The sequence below is a fragment of the Diadema antillarum genome, unplaced genomic scaffold (genome assembly GCF_040938485.1).
Source record: "Diadema antillarum isolate AM-2024a unplaced genomic scaffold, OU_Dant_1.0 seq00000085_RagTag, whole genome shotgun sequence".
Lineage (NCBI taxonomy): Eukaryota > Metazoa > Echinodermata > Echinoidea > Diadematoida > Diadematidae > Diadema > Diadema antillarum.
In genome coordinates, this window is record NW_027271177.1 from 616,098 (window position 1) to 632,103 (window position 16,006).

Consider the following 16,006-nt stretch of genomic DNA (forward strand, 5'->3'; position numbering starts at 1 on the left):
TCTGAATTGTATAATTTGCCATCAAATCGTAAAGCTGACACCAAACTCCTCTTATGCAGGAATGAAAGCGATAAAGTATTCGTTTGTTTGTTTGATTTGATTTTCTTCAACATAAGTTCATACATAGATCAATTTTCTTTTCGGCAATATCACAGAAAACATCTACATACCAACAATGTAATTGATAAAAATGAATGTGTACATTAGTTTCATTAACCAAATTCATATTGCATTACTAAATTTGCAAATATGATATGAAATTATGTCGCACGAGAAGAAGGACTGCCACTATAAAGTGGTTGCATGAACACGTGGCAGTCAAGAAACTTTACCTATATGGGGGGGGGGGGGGGGGTCAGGGCAGGGTAGAAGCATCTAAATGAATTTTGTTTAGCAGGATGGGAGAAAAGGCCTGAATATGTACACTTCATTTGGTTTTATATTCTTGTGCATAAATACTAATGAAGACACATGGTAAACTACAATAATGATGATGGTGGTGATGATATTTCAAGTGCCAAATACAAAATGTGAAGTTTTGCGAAGAGGTATTCTCCACTCATTTCCTTTCTCGTTTGTCTTTGCTTTTCTATTTTTCCTCCGTCTACATCACTTGATTTTATTCTTTTGTTCGTCATTATCATCTCTTCCTGTGCAAGTTTTTCTTTTCTAGTCATGTCGTCATCAATGCGAGCGTTCTTAATTCATGCACACTTATCAAGAGCACAATCATTGGCAGTGACTAATTCGCATACGCGACACCGTTGTCGGCACATTAGGGATCCTGAACTTTCACTGACCAGCACGCAGGAAATTGGATTACAACGATTGACCCAAATGGGCAAATATCGATATAATTTAGGCAGATGTCCTGTTGACGAAGAAATCTTACATCATTAAGGAACTTGACCCATGACCAATAAGTCTTTTCGACCCGTCCAAAACACCGTCTGTCCGTACTGAAGACAAAGAATGCATGACTTACTGTTTCATCAAGGACGACTACAAGATACTGTCGCCTGCCTGTGTGATGGAATCACTTAACTCATTACTAATTATTTCACGTGTGAGGAACGTGAGATAATGCTGATTAGTCATACCAAAGAACCGTTATGATTGCTTTACTGCTTCAATGATTAAAGAAATAAGAAGTGTTGGCCGAGGTCACATAGCACTGAATGTTTGTACACACTTTGCAAGGAAGACCCGAATTTCCGCTCAGTTTTATCGCTGCAAAGGAGCTCATATTACTTCATCCGCTGTTTGCATTCACTGAGTCTTCGCCTTTAACTGAAAAGAATGGTTAAAGGTCATTCTTCTGGGGTCAGTTATACAGAATAGATGGCGCAGGATGTGTGACTCATGTGATGTACTTTCTGCTAAATGTAGGACCTACTTGGATTGTTCATGAAAGGGACAATGGGGCGAGGGGAGGGATATAACTAAATGTTCCATCCTTGTTACTGATTAGATGGCGTCTCTTAAACCACGGGCAAAGATAAGAAAAATACATGCATTTACACGGTTGAATCGACGTTGAACTGAAAGTTGTGTTTGAGAGGGAAGCGGAGATAATAATGTATCGGTCGCTTGAATGGAAAGAATGACTGAGACAAAAAAAAATATAAAGTAGTGTTACGAGTACTTTAAAATCGTTAAGATAGCAACTGGCAGAGAAAAAAACCCCCACAAATCTGATATGGTGTATTATTATTATCATTATTATTATTATTATTATTATCATTATTATTATTATCATTATTATTATTATCATTATTATTATCATCATCATCATCATCATCATAATAATAATAATTACATGTTTATATACAGACACATAGTCACAGAAACAGACGCAAACAAACACACTCATATGCACACACACAGATACAAAGATGGATAAATGGATAGATAGATAGATAGATAGATAGATAATAATTACATCTTTGAATATGATAGGTAGAGAAAGAAAGACAGTGAAAGATGGAGAGACAGAGGGAGAGAGAGAAGGGACAAGGATAGAGAAAGAATGTAATTATGATGATGTCGACGAAGATGATGAAGAAGAAAAGAGAGGAAGAAGAAGGAGAGTTAATAGACATTATGCCTTTTCTGTATCAACAGCTTTTCATCTTAGCTCCAGCCGCTACCGTCATAACCGTACAGCTCGTTTTATACAATGCCATCCTCTTTGTGAATGATCTCAACGGAGACTTCCGGATAACTTTCAGTCTTTTGAATTTTGAACATCCGTAAATTGGTCAAACTGAATGCAGAGCTTCAGAATTCATAGAGACTGGGATGAGGAATAGGAATGTTTCAAAATCATTCACAATAATTAAATCAAATGAACACGGATGACGACATAGCAGCTTCACATGAATATGCATGATTGGATGCTCAAGAAAGCACAATCACTAACAATGAAAGAATTAAGAAAGCATGCATATAGTCCGGCACCGGTTCACCATGCTTGTGAAGTTGTTAATCAAGCGATATTGTAATGGAATTACATTACTACATTGCTGGGATATGTGAGCCTCCTCTGTCATCATCCTTGTTCAGTCCCGCTTCGGAATTGTAACAACCTCAATACCTTCAATCTAAACTGAAGACCTATCTTTTCCAGCAACTTTATGAATGACAAATTGTGGGAGCCGGGCGCCTTTGAGGCTTCTACAGATGAATGGCGCAATATAAATGTTGTTTCATCTTCGTCATCGTCATCATCATCATCATCATCATCACTATCATTATCATCATCATCATCGTCGTCGTCGTCGTCGTCGTCGTAATCAACATCATTCTCAATTATGCTTTGGGCTTATTTCAAAGTATTGGAATATCTGCTAAAGGACCACAATGAGTTCCACAAATCCATACATGGCACTATCGATTTACGAACTACGTGATGTGAAATTATTCGTCTGGAATGCCACTTGTTCTGTCCTTCAGGGTGAACCTGAGACTGCTTATCTTCACGATGACAACCTCTTCCCTTACAACGACCTCTTCCTCTGGTCGGTGCTGACCAAAAAGTACAACATGGCTTACCTGATGTGGCAGCTGGGCAGAGAATCTCTCCCAAAAGCTCTGATCGGCTTCAGACTCTTCTACTCCCTGGCCAGACTGGCGAGATCCAAGTATAACACCGACGCCGCGGACAGACTCACCGAACAGTCAAGGTTTGAACTCATCCCATCTCGGGGCTATTTCATAAAGATTGAGCGTAAATTGCAATCACTCGCAAATTGCGTTTCATAAACAAACTTTGCGATTTATCGCAAATAACGCTCAATCTACTGAAAATTACGCTTGATTTTTCTTAAAATCAAGCGTAGACCCTAAGTGTCTTTATGAAATAGGACATACGCTCAATATTGACCTTACGCTCTTTTCAATGAGTTACGCTCAATAAATCGAGCGTAAGATCAATCGCAACTCTTTATGAAAGAATACAGTCGCTAGTACGTTAATAAGTTATTATACAGAGAATCATGACTATGTGTAGTTTTAGGCCATCATTAACTAACTATACAACCATGTGCTGCCTTACAACGTGGAAGAACAAAATAATGCATCAGTGACTAAAATTGCAGGTCAGTGTTAATTAATACTGCCTTGCCTGCCAGTTAATGATGCCATGCATCATTATTAACTGAGCGATGCTGGATACCTATTATTGCATGTTATTCAGATTATTCACGCTGCTCATGGGTGGTAATCGAACTTAATAGGCTTTGTTAATCCTGAGTTTAGAGTTTTCCCGCTCTTTTGGTGCATCTGCTTTTTCACCTCTCCATGTCTCTTCCCCCCGCCCCCGCCCCCGCCCCCCCTTCCTCTCTCTCCCTCTCTCTCTCCCTCTCCCGTTATTCAGTTCAATCAAAATTTGAGTAGGCCTATTTAGGAAGAAATGGGAATTTTGTTATTTTGCTTGATACTTTTTTAATGCGTAATCATTATTATTTTTGACTCATCTCCCAAAGGTTGTATGAACAGTTGGCGGTTAGTCTTCTCACCCAGTGTTTTGAAGAGGATGCCAAGTACACCCGACTACTGCTGTGTGCAGAGCTCGGGAACTGGAGTCGAATGACATGCCTGTCGCTGGCGGCTAACTTCAAGCATTCCCGCTTCATCGCACACCCTTCTATCCAACTGCTCTTGAATGACCACTGGTATGGTCAACTGAAGGCCATCCCTGGGTTAAAGGTCAGATTAATACCATCTGAAATGTGTACTCCTTATGACTATAAAAAAGTTTGATAAGCATGACACCTATACTCGATTTATAGAATGAAGTTTGTCATCATCCTTGTGAGCAGGTTTAGCCAGAGCGTGGAAAAATCACAACTATTATCATAGTGTTACCGTGGGTAAAATTCAATCTTGTTCTGGATCATTTCCATTCATAAGTGCTTTTATCTTTGCCAATAATGCAAATGGGTCTCTTAATCAAATTACGTCGACATTTTTAGATCATAATTTACGATGTAAGAGATATATTGTCGACAATGTTGGTTTCTTTATTTGCATTATCCGTTTCTCATGTCAAAACAAAATAGAAAGACAATGTTGCAAATAGTTGTAAAAACAAAACAAAACTAAATTACAAACAGACAAGGGTAGTGAAAGGAACTAAACGAAAGTACAGTTTTACGTAAGACTACAGCATGATGATGATGATGATGAAGACGATTGTTATAACTGTTACTATTATGATTATTATGATTATCATTGTTATTATTATCATAAAGATGATGATGATGATGATGATTATTATTATCATCATCATCATTATCATCATTATCATCATTATTATCATTATCATTATTTTCGACACTAATATTATCATTACTGTTATCATGCTCGTAATCACGTGGCTGGTGGTTTGCAGGCCTTCTTCCAGTGGCTGCTCTGCACCAATGATGATGTGGACGATGATGTCGGCCACGAATACCGAGTGACGTCGAGAAGAAACACCCGACAGTACAGCACAGCAGACCTCTCCGAGCCTACATCGCCCAAGGTGGTAAGCATCAAAGAATCATCATCAAAATTTTTGGAATGACGACGATGATGAATGACGATGACGATAATGTTACTACTATACTACTACTACTACTACTACTACTACTACTACTACTACTACTACTACTACATAATATACTACTACTTCTACTACTACTACTACTACTACATAATATGCTACTACTACTACTACTACTACTACTACTACATAATATACTACTACTACTAGTACTACTACATAATATACTACTACTACTACTACTACTACGACTACTACTACATAATATGCTACTACTACAATGTACTACTACTACTACTACTACTACTACTACTACTACTACTACTACTTCTACTACTAATACAACTACTGCGACTACTACGACTACTTCTACTACACCTACTAAAACTACTACTTCCAGGCCTACTACTACTTCTGCTACTTTTCCCTACTCCAACCTTCGTCTCTACTTTCATAATGTATCTTATCATCTCTTCTGCGTTGCCATGGAAACAGCTTTACGAGCCTGGACGAAACATCATCCGCTTCTCGCTGGGGTCCGAAGACAAAGGAGGAGGCGGCGGCAGCGGGGTTTCAAGAAACAGAAGGAGGAGCCCCTTCCACCTCTCGACCGATGACAGGGAAGAATCATACCCGGAGAAAGTTCGCATCATCTTCACCGCACCCATCGTCAAGTTCTGGATCAATGCTGTGAGATCATTTCCAAAACAGTCAGACATACACAGTGTTGGACTTAATTCGATGAATTAACAAAATAACGTTTAATCAACAATTGAGACAGTTATCTTTATCATTTGTAGTATTCTTGTATTGCGCAGTAAACGCATCTTCTGCCGCTAACATTAATTGATTTGAGTTTAGCCTGACAATCTGCAAAGTAGCTTTAGTAAGCTGTTTCATTAAGCCAAGTACTTGTATAGAAGCGAAATAAGCTTTGAGATCTACGAAGCTCTCGAAGAACCAATCGCTCCTGCAGAGTTTCGTCATTACACTTCAACCTCATTGCCCTTATCTTCCCGTCGCCAGATGTTCTACTTCCTGTTCCTGATCGCCTTCACCTACGTGGTCCTGATGGAGCTCAAGCCTGAGGTCCCGTACGTAGAGTGGTTCGTTGTCGTGACCGTCTTCAGTCTCGCCACGGAGGAAATAAGACAAGTAAATAATTATCATCGACCTCGTGAGGGCGCTTTTCATTTTATGCGAAAATCCCGAGGGTTGGGCTAGGATACAGTGAAAAAAAAAAATCCACCAGTCTTTTTCAAATTACTTAATTCTTTAAAGTTCCTTATGTATATCATAATGAAAGAACATACGACCCATATGAGAAGATAGCCCTTCACACTTTTAAGAAAAATATGTTCAACTTTGCACCTTTATGGGTGCATCTTTGCATCTTTCAGACCAGTGAGCAAATCTTTCTGACCTGAAAGGTACAAATTGGCACCCGTAGAGATGCTCCCAGTGTGACACCGGTAAAGGTCCAAAGTTTAAATTATTTTTTTTTTTTTAGACATTAGCCCACACCTAGTGTAACATTACTTCCAAGAAGACTTCACGTGACAGAGACATAAACTAAACATAAGTCGAAAGGAATTATCATATCGGGCTGAGAACCTGAAGGGCTTACTATATCGAGCTAAGTGACCTGAAGTTTCATGAACATACATTTTATTCAATACAGATGAAAATTCCCGTTTCTTCCTTCCTTTTATGCTTTGACAAAGAAGGCTCACAGACATCATTCCATGAATGATTCATCTCTCTTTTTTTTTTTCAGGTGATTGTCTTTAAAAAAAGTGAAAAGTTTAAGAAGATAATGAAAAAGCACTAGCCTATAACCTTGTATGTTGTGTTTTGTGTTGAGTGAAGGTTGTAATGCTGTTTAATAATATTATGTTCATTCATAGCTGGTGATGCAAGGAGACAGTGAAATCCTGACGTTCCGTCAGCAGTGCAGGATGTGGGCTTCTGACAGGTGGAACCTTTGGGATCTTGTGGGTATCATCACTTTCACAATCGGTAAGATGCTCTTTACCACACCGCGTGGATGCAGTCCCTATCTCTAGATTATACATGGACAAAGTCATTGATTAGTGATCCACTTGATAGCACACATAAAAACAAATCTAACAAGCCGGGGAGAATCCTATATAAGGCATGAAGCGCATCCCGAGTCAGTACGTACATTCCCTACTCCAGTCTTGACACAATAGTACGATTATGCGTCAAAAAAGTACTAATTTTTGCATAGGTTGATGAAAAAGCCAGTTCGGAGTTAGATCATGGGCATATTAGCATGAACAACAATTCTTTTTATCAGTCGGTTACGGGCACTTCACTCGTTTTCAGAGCGACATTGTACATAAGTTTTAAATAACAATTTATAGGATTCGTGAATTCTGTTCAAACAAGGTATGAACTAGGGTAGACCAGATGACTAAAATGATCCATCAATTAACACTTGGGAAAGCATCCAATTCATTATATTGCGTTAAATGTATTAACAATTGAGTTCTATTGATCTTACCAAATACCATTTTTACTGTCAGGTGGATGTGCTGGCAAGCAGCATTTATAAGTATTACATGAATAATTATTACATCACTGATGCTTATCCCAGTGAATTTAAAAACCAACATGCCTATTGATTCGAATTACCTTTTCTGCTCATGCGCAAAGTGGAACTCCGAAGTGGCTTATTAAGAAGTAACAGTAGATTAAGCTGAAGGCGTTAACCCACCGGGAGGCGGGCTGTGCGCATGATTGAATTTCGTTCAATTCTCTTCCAGGTTTTGTCCTCCGTCTGTGGGAAAGAAACCTCGACCTCGGCCGCGTCTTCTACACGCTCGACATCATGGTCTGGTACGTCCGTATCCTCGACATCCTCAGCGTCAACAAACTGATGGGGCCCTACGTCAATATGATCGGCAGAATGGTGAGATTGACCCTTTCAATTTTATGACCTTTTTTAAGAGTTATTGATTATTGCAATCCTTCTCCATGCTCTTTACAGAGACAGACCATACTTAAATTGAACGATGGGGGCGCTAAACCGGGAATGTCCGCATGATTGTTTGTGAAAGAAACCTCACCTTTAACATTTAAAGTAATCAGGGTGTCTCAAATAAAACTATACACTTTTGAAATGGCTGCTGAATAAGAACTTATGGGGGGGGGGGGGGGAGATTCATATGTATGGATAGCTTATGGACTCAACTTTCATATGACACCAAAAAGTCTACAAATAATTCATGCTTGAATGAGCACTGCCCACTTTTGTAAAGGGTAATGAAAATTAGGCTGTGCAGGAATTAGCCTTCTAAATTTGCGACAGGTGAGTCCGTTGGAGCTTACAAAAGTGAAGTTGATATGATAAATTTATGATCAATTGCGATCAGTTTGGGTTTGCTGAGTGAATTTTAGGGTTTATTAGACCAAACTTTTATGCATGAGTAAACCGCAGTTGCATTTATTTTATTGTAGCATCGCAAATTTCCCTGGTAGACTCAGTGATGTCTTTATCCTTATTAGTTCTTATAACTTACTGGTCAAACCGCTTTTTCACAGCAAGAAAAACGCGTTTTTATGTACTCGCTATGTTATAATTTTCACACAAATGATACTTTTATCAGTTTAAGTTTTTCATTTATGCTATTGCAAACTATGTGTTTCAACCATCAATACCCTCAAATCAATGCGAAGTGATATGAACTCTACAAATTAAACATCACTTTCAGTTGTGTTTGTTTCTTTACTAACACAGAGTGCAAATTTTTAATTGAAAAGGTAAGTAAACGAAATATACGTCCTGAAGTTTTGAAAATGGCGACAATTACTGAAAAATTATTGCTATTCCGCTACTTCTTCTGTAGATGAACGACACTGCCAAGTTCATCGTCATCCTGTTCGTCTTCCTCATCAGCTACGGTGTGGCCAGCAGGGCGTTGATGAGCCCGATGAAGGAGTGGGACTGGAATGTGCTTCGCGATGTCGTCTACACACCGTACTGGCAGATCTACGGCGAACTTTTCATTGACGAGAGTGATCGTAAGCCACCGGCCTGTGTGCCACCCCCCCCCCCCCCTCATTAGCGCCCTCATTAGTTAAACATCTTTAGGATATCGAACAGACGTATAATTGTAGTCTAAACTTGCTGGTGTATGATAACACAAGGTTTTACTTTCATACTCGGTTAACTGTCAGTATGGCTTGATGGATGCTTTCACAAAAGTTCTTCTTCACATCGTACACACACATCACATTTTCTTTAACCGACTACGTTTCAAAACGTAATGCTACGTAATGCAAAAATGCATTAAACATGAAATCATGTTCACATTTCCTCTATCGCTCCCCACCTGTATGGAACTCCCTCCCATCTTTTCTCCCTGAAATTGACAAACTGGATCACTTCCAAGCCTCACTCGGGACTCACATATTTCACCAGGCATTCAATTGCTATAACTCTCTTGGAAGAGTCTGCGCCTTTGAATGTTTCTACAATAGATATAAGGCGCTATACAAAATGCTGTGGATATCATCATCACCATCATCATCATCATCACCATCATCACCATCATCACCATCATCATCATCATCATCATCATCATCACCATCATCACCATCATCACCATCATCACCATCATCACCATCATCATCATCATCACCATCATCATCATCATCACCATCATCATCATCATCATCACATTATGTTTTCGTGTTTTTGATGTGTTGTTGGCATATATTCATGATTTCCTCCTCTTTTCTCGGTTTTTGTTTTCTTTTCATTTCTTAATAAACTTCTTCCTCTTTCACCCTATCATAACTCTTATTCCATCTTTCCTCTCTCTTCCATCTCTTCTCTCCTTGCTCTTCTTTCATTCAATTCGTCTCACTATCTTAATGCAAACATATCTTGCAGTCGCTCCACCATCCATGTCCCCTGTTTTTTCTCCTTCTTCCTCCAGCGTTCATCCACAACTGTTCCTTGTTTCCCCGTGAGGGACTGGAAACTTGTCACGTGGGGATCGTCCTGGAGCGACTCATCATGGGCATCTACCTCCTCATCGCCAACGTCCTCCTCATCAACATGCTCATCGCAATTTTCAAGTAAGCGCTTAAACCCATAGTGTGCTAATCACTCGATAAAGGCGGAAAATCATAGTGTGTGCAGACGACTTTGCACATCATGTGAATACTAGACAGCAGATACAATACACACGTACCCGCAGTGGCCGAGAAGGACGTTGCTACTTCATTGTTAAAGGGGAAAATCCAGTCCAAATATAAGTTAGTCTGATAAGAAAGAGTAAAATGTTACGACTTCAACGGCAAAATTTTGATGGAAATCGGGTTAAAAACAAGGAAGTTATGACATTTTGAAGTTTTGCTAATTTTTCAGAAAACAGTTCTTGAACGGTCAATATGAAAAAATGCAAATGGAAAAGTGAGCATGTCATACCCTCACAACTTGCCATATTATAGTTTGTACATTAGATTTTGGAATTTCCAGTTTTTCATTCAAACGCAATTACGCCCGAGGCTCAAATCCTAATCTACCAGATCACTATTCTGAAGTTATTCAAAAAGGAATAACATCATGTTTGAGACTTCAATGACAGAAACATTGAATTTTCGTCATTTTTTTTGTACACGATCAATGGAAAATTATGAGGTTATGAGATGGTCAGCTCACTCATTTGCATATTCACGTTCAAGACACGCACAAACGCAGTAAAAAAAAAAGAAAACAACCCAGAAAATATTCAACCAAGCTGACATAAAAGGAGGAACATCGCGAATAAATGAGCACCCTCACTTACATAATCACAAAGTCATGGTTGAATGCAATTAAGGAGAAATTTGCCATGCAATTGTGAACGACATTTTTGTGATGTCTGTAAGCACTATTAATTCGTTAGTCAACTGACATGTTGTTTTAAAACGCATTCTCATTGGTGAACTGGTGGATACAAGTGTATGTCTTCGTCAGATGATCATCACTATACTACGAATCATGAGATGAGGAAAGCAGTCTTGAGCAGGTAAACTTTTCCAAGAATATCAAAAATTGCATTGATTCCATCCGCTGGTTTTGTATCCCATAGCAACACCTTCCAACGGGTTCAAGAGAATGCAAACGAGATCTGGAAGTTCCAGCGATATCGGCTGATCATGGAATTCAGCGAACGCCCCTTCTTGCCCCCGCCCTTCATCCTCATCGTCCACGTCTACCTCGTGGTCAAAAAAGTCATGACGTCATGTTATCGTCATCGAAGGACCAAGCCTGTTTCAGATATGAGTAAGTCTTAGAAATCTACCTGATGTTCGAGCTTATAATGAATATATGCTTACTTCGTGGAGTTGGAGCAGAAACACACTTAGATTGCTAATGACGGCTTTCAGTCCATTTTTGTTGGTCAGTCTCTCTCCTACATCCAAAATACTCTCCATTTATCGTGTGAAATTTATCAAGTTCTATAGAAACCATCGAGATACAGCGTGATAAAACTGTTTATTACTCAGTACCATTCAATCTCCACTTAAATTTGATAAGAAAGCGATAGTAAATCAATGGATTGACACAAATATTAATACTGTATAGGTTCATGTACTTTGGCAACAATCAGTAGTATTTCTCATAGTGCATATTACACAAGTATCATTTAATTTTTTTTTTTGAATTCAAAGCCTTGAGTAACATGAACTCGGTCAATTTTGAAGCAAAGTAATCTTCATTTGGATTAAAAGTGTTTGTTAGTTTTCGTTATCACCAGATCACGTTGGATTGCAATAAACGTGTTTATCAAACCGTTCCTCCTCTCGTCAGGCTTACCTTCATTCTCCCCTTTTTCTCTCCCCCTCCTTTTCTGTTTGTCTGCGTCTGTCTGTCTGTGTTTGTGTGTATGTTTGTGTGTATGTTTGTGTGCGCCCCTCCCCCACAGAAATACAGCTTGACGATCACACTCTACAGCTGCTGTATAACTTTATGGAAGACATCGTAGAGAATCACTTGAGAGAGGAAAACTTGACGGACCAACAGTCCATCAGTGGAACCATTGAACAAATCAGTGAACGGTAAACTGCATCATTGTGTTATAATTTGCTGTTATTTGTTTTTGGTTTTTCGTTGTGGTCGTTTCTATGGAAACACTGTATGCTTGTACAATTTGTTGTCGTTGTTGTAATGAATGCTTGTAGCTCTCACTACCAGACCAACGTCCCAAGAAAGACTAGGCAAAGAGGATCAAGTTCATTGCCTAGGGGCATAACGGCCGCCACCAGGGGAATTGAACCACGAATGTCTTATCGAGACGACTCTCGTTTCTTTGGAAAGTACTGTGCTGTCATTATCATAGATCATTTTCTCCTTCCTAAAATTGTCATCGGTATGAAAGGACGTACTTCAATTATTTTTTTTTGAAACAATTATTCATTATTATTATTATTATTATTATTATTATTATTATTATTATTATTATTATTATTATTATTATTACCATCATCATCATCATCATCATCATTATTATTATTATTTTCGTATTCTTTGTTGCCGTTATTTTTTCCCGTGGTGATTTTGAATCTCGTGTCATCTATTAGAGAAGTCTGTGATTTGTTCTGAAATTAGGGTGGATGCCTTTGCAACGCGGTCGGAAGAGCAGAGTCGCTATGACAACGAGAACCGGAGAAAGCTGGATCAGCTGACGGAGCGAATGACGAACCTGGAGAAGGCAGTGTATAACTTCATCACACATCACCAATAGGATATCTGGAATTCTACTTAAAATCATCGTGTGTGCGTGTCATGACATAATGGTGTGCGATAGTCTCCCATGATTGGAATAAGTGAAACAATACTTCTCACGGTATGTGAGCAAGGGAAGACCGATGCACCATCCAGTTTAAATATCGAAGTTCTACTGCAATACATTGTACATTGTCATCTATAAGTAGTGTACTGCCCTCTACGACAAGTATCTCCTGTCGGCGTGGACGGGTGCGAGTGAAACACAGGGTAACCGGTGATCTATTCTCGATCTCGTTAAAGTGAATGCAAATGCATCCGCTTCCGGCCCTTTTGTTTGTATGCAAAATGTTTGATGACTGATTTTGATGGATTTTGATTGCACACGTGATGCAATTTTTCACATGTCATGAATAATTTTGTGATGAATTATTCAGAATTTCTTCTCATGCTGCACTTTATTACTATCCTTAACAACTTCAGCAACTGACAACAAAAAGCCTATGCAAAATCATTAAAATGTGTGAAAGAGGGGAGATTAAGTAATTGATAATGTAGTATACATTCAATCCCATTTACCTCTGGCCCATACATGGCTTATATTGTTCTTGGTATATTCCGTTACTTGCTGTTCAGTTACAAAAATGTTTGTTATCATGTACAATTCTTAGATTTCCTTCTTAGTATTTGTGGGATTTCATTTCTTGTTTTTGTATCTTATCATTTAAATTCGGGTGACTTAAAAAGATGGTGTCGTAGAATACTAGATTGAGTTGACTTGAATCAAAGTTGAAGTGACAAAGATGTGAACTATTTTGATAACTTGCTGTTTCTTGTATTCAATAATGAATACGAAAGTGATGTTGCCCATCAGAAAAGTATTGAATGTTATGAATCCAGGTGCAATACTGTAGTTTCTCATCCAGAACAGTTATTCTAATACATGTACACAAAGGTTGGTGTACTTTAGAAAACCTTGTCAGCCGTGTATTCAAACATTGTTCATTTAACCACGGATAAGTTGGTTTCAATACAGATAGACAGACATACATGTACTTTCAAAGTTTGTTCTTGTTCCAAAACATCAAACTCTTGTTCATATTCCATGCATACTCATGGTGTGGGAAGGCATAGATCAAGTGAATGAAATGACTCACCGCTCCAGCGCTTTCAGTGATTAAAATTAATATTTGTTTCATCTATGCATAGGCTGAGCAATACAAGTAATAACTCAGCTGCCAAGGATCTAAAATGATGATTCATAGAATACAAAATAATATACCAATAAATCTGTTTGTGTTGTACTCTATCCATTTGCTCAAGGGCGACAGTTATTCTGATCTGTAGGCATTCAACAACATAAAAGTATGTGAGAATGACTTTAAAGTATGGCATTATAGTTTTGGTTGAGATGGGGAATCAGATTTTAGCTTTTTGAGAAATAATTATAAACCTCTTATGAAATATCAAAGAGCATATGATTCTAAGAGGAATTCAAAGTTCATTTGATAAGAATTAGTTTTGAAGTGGCTGAGCTATCCAAAAACCAAAGTAAAGCAAAGTGGTACTAATAAAAGGTGAGTCTCACCTTTTATTAGGACCTCTTTGCTTTTGGATATCTCAGCCACTTGAAAACTAATTTCCATCGAATAAACTTTGAATAATAATATTGAACAACCACTGCCATACTCAGATATCAATGTTTGGTAAGGCAAACCACCCACAATGGTGATTTCTTTATTTACAAAGTCGCACGTCACGACTGTCCATAACAGACAGTGAAGTAACACTCATAAGAGTCTCGGACACAGAACATACAACATAAGGCCAGCCTATAACTCTCTTATATATCCACTTCAGTCTGTCTGACAAAAAATACTGTCTGAAGTTAATGCACTACAATAAGTCTTGGAAAGTAAAAAAAAAGGCAGAAAATTACCTCAATAATCCACTTCATAAGAGCTTAATTCACTCCACAATGTATCAGATTAGTGGGCTACATGACTCAAAATTTGGGATTGCATAATACTGAAATACCTGCAGCACGAATAATACTTTAACAGAAGATATGAAATAAAAAGGAACACCCTGTCATATGTAGAACACTGAGATTGCACAGTATTGCCAAACACACTTTGAAAGACTTCAACTTAATTAAGGCACATATTCCACATGAATAATAAGAGGATAACGGTCATGTATACTTGTATAATGCAATGATCGCCTAGAGAGAGAGGGAAAAATGAGGCCTTCCCTCAATTTGTCTATGAACTCTGAAACCATTCTACAGAGGCAGGGGCCACTAAATTGGATTGGAGGGGGAGGGGCGGTAGCAACCTATATTCTTGGCTCTTCTCAAAAAATAAGTACAGTAAATAAAAATTGACACAACACAAAGATTGGGAAAAAGAAGTCACAAAACGTGTGACTCTCAGACTCTTGTGACTGGTGGGTGGGGCAACATTTACCCTTGACCCCCACCCCCCATCTGCTATTGGCCCACAGCACCCCCTCCAAGAAATGTTCCATGGCCCAGGAGAATGTACTGCAATAATGACGCATGGACTATTTCTATACATATTTTAGATGCACTGTATATTGTCTTAAACTTCTATACGAATAATACTGTGTATAGGTATCATCAATGATAGTCATGTTCTTGTCTCATACATTTCCACAATGAGAATTACACAATTTGGTACAAGCTTTGTTGAAAGCAAAATCACGCACACCAAAATAATTCTACATCTTTTTTACATATATGTAGCAAAATGTTACAGAGTTTTATTACTATGCTGAATAAAGGACCAGTAATCATACACTTGCGCCCTGTATCCAGCCTTATACCACTGTATAGTCTCCCTTGCATAGCAGGATTGAAGTGTGACCAAAACTTGAGATTTATGTTGGCAAGTCTTCTTCAACCAAGCCAACAATGCATTCTGGGTGAACATTCATGCATGCCTTACTATGTACCTATCTGTAAGTTTCTACAGAAATGGAATGTACCATGATCACAGATTGTCATATTGTGCCTTGTACTTCATACCAAATAAAACAATATTATCACATAATTGACTCAAGCCTCTTGTCATTTCCTAATGAGTAACAATGTCACAACTTCAGCCACTTTTATTTCTGGTCATGATACAAAATATGAAGTAGTAATAACAGGAAATTATGCACTCTACAGACCAGTATCCTTTGCCAGCTGT

The 16,006-nt window shown here is 38.4% G+C and overlaps 1 protein-coding gene across 1 annotated transcript in view; it reads left to right on the forward strand.

Annotated features, from left to right (window-relative positions):
* Positions 1-12,810, forward strand: part of LOC139726465 (transient receptor potential cation channel subfamily M member 3-like) — a 30,844-nt gene extending 18,034 nt beyond the window's left edge. Inside the window, exons 14-25 of the mRNA XM_071637421.1 lie at positions 2,956-3,185; positions 3,987-4,209; positions 4,895-5,029; positions 5,543-5,737; positions 6,074-6,202; positions 6,955-7,066; positions 7,837-7,982; positions 8,920-9,094; positions 10,015-10,156; positions 11,155-11,348; positions 11,992-12,124; positions 12,675-12,810. Coding sequence (XP_071493522.1) covers positions 2,956-3,185; positions 3,987-4,209; positions 4,895-5,029; positions 5,543-5,737; positions 6,074-6,202; positions 6,955-7,066; positions 7,837-7,982; positions 8,920-9,094; positions 10,015-10,156; positions 11,155-11,348; positions 11,992-12,124; positions 12,675-12,810 — 1,950 coding nt within the window. The remainder of the gene's footprint in view (positions 1-2,955; positions 3,186-3,986; positions 4,210-4,894; positions 5,030-5,542; positions 5,738-6,073; positions 6,203-6,954; positions 7,067-7,836; positions 7,983-8,919; positions 9,095-10,014; positions 10,157-11,154; positions 11,349-11,991; positions 12,125-12,674) is intronic.
* Positions 12,811-16,006: the final 3,196 nt, after the last annotated feature.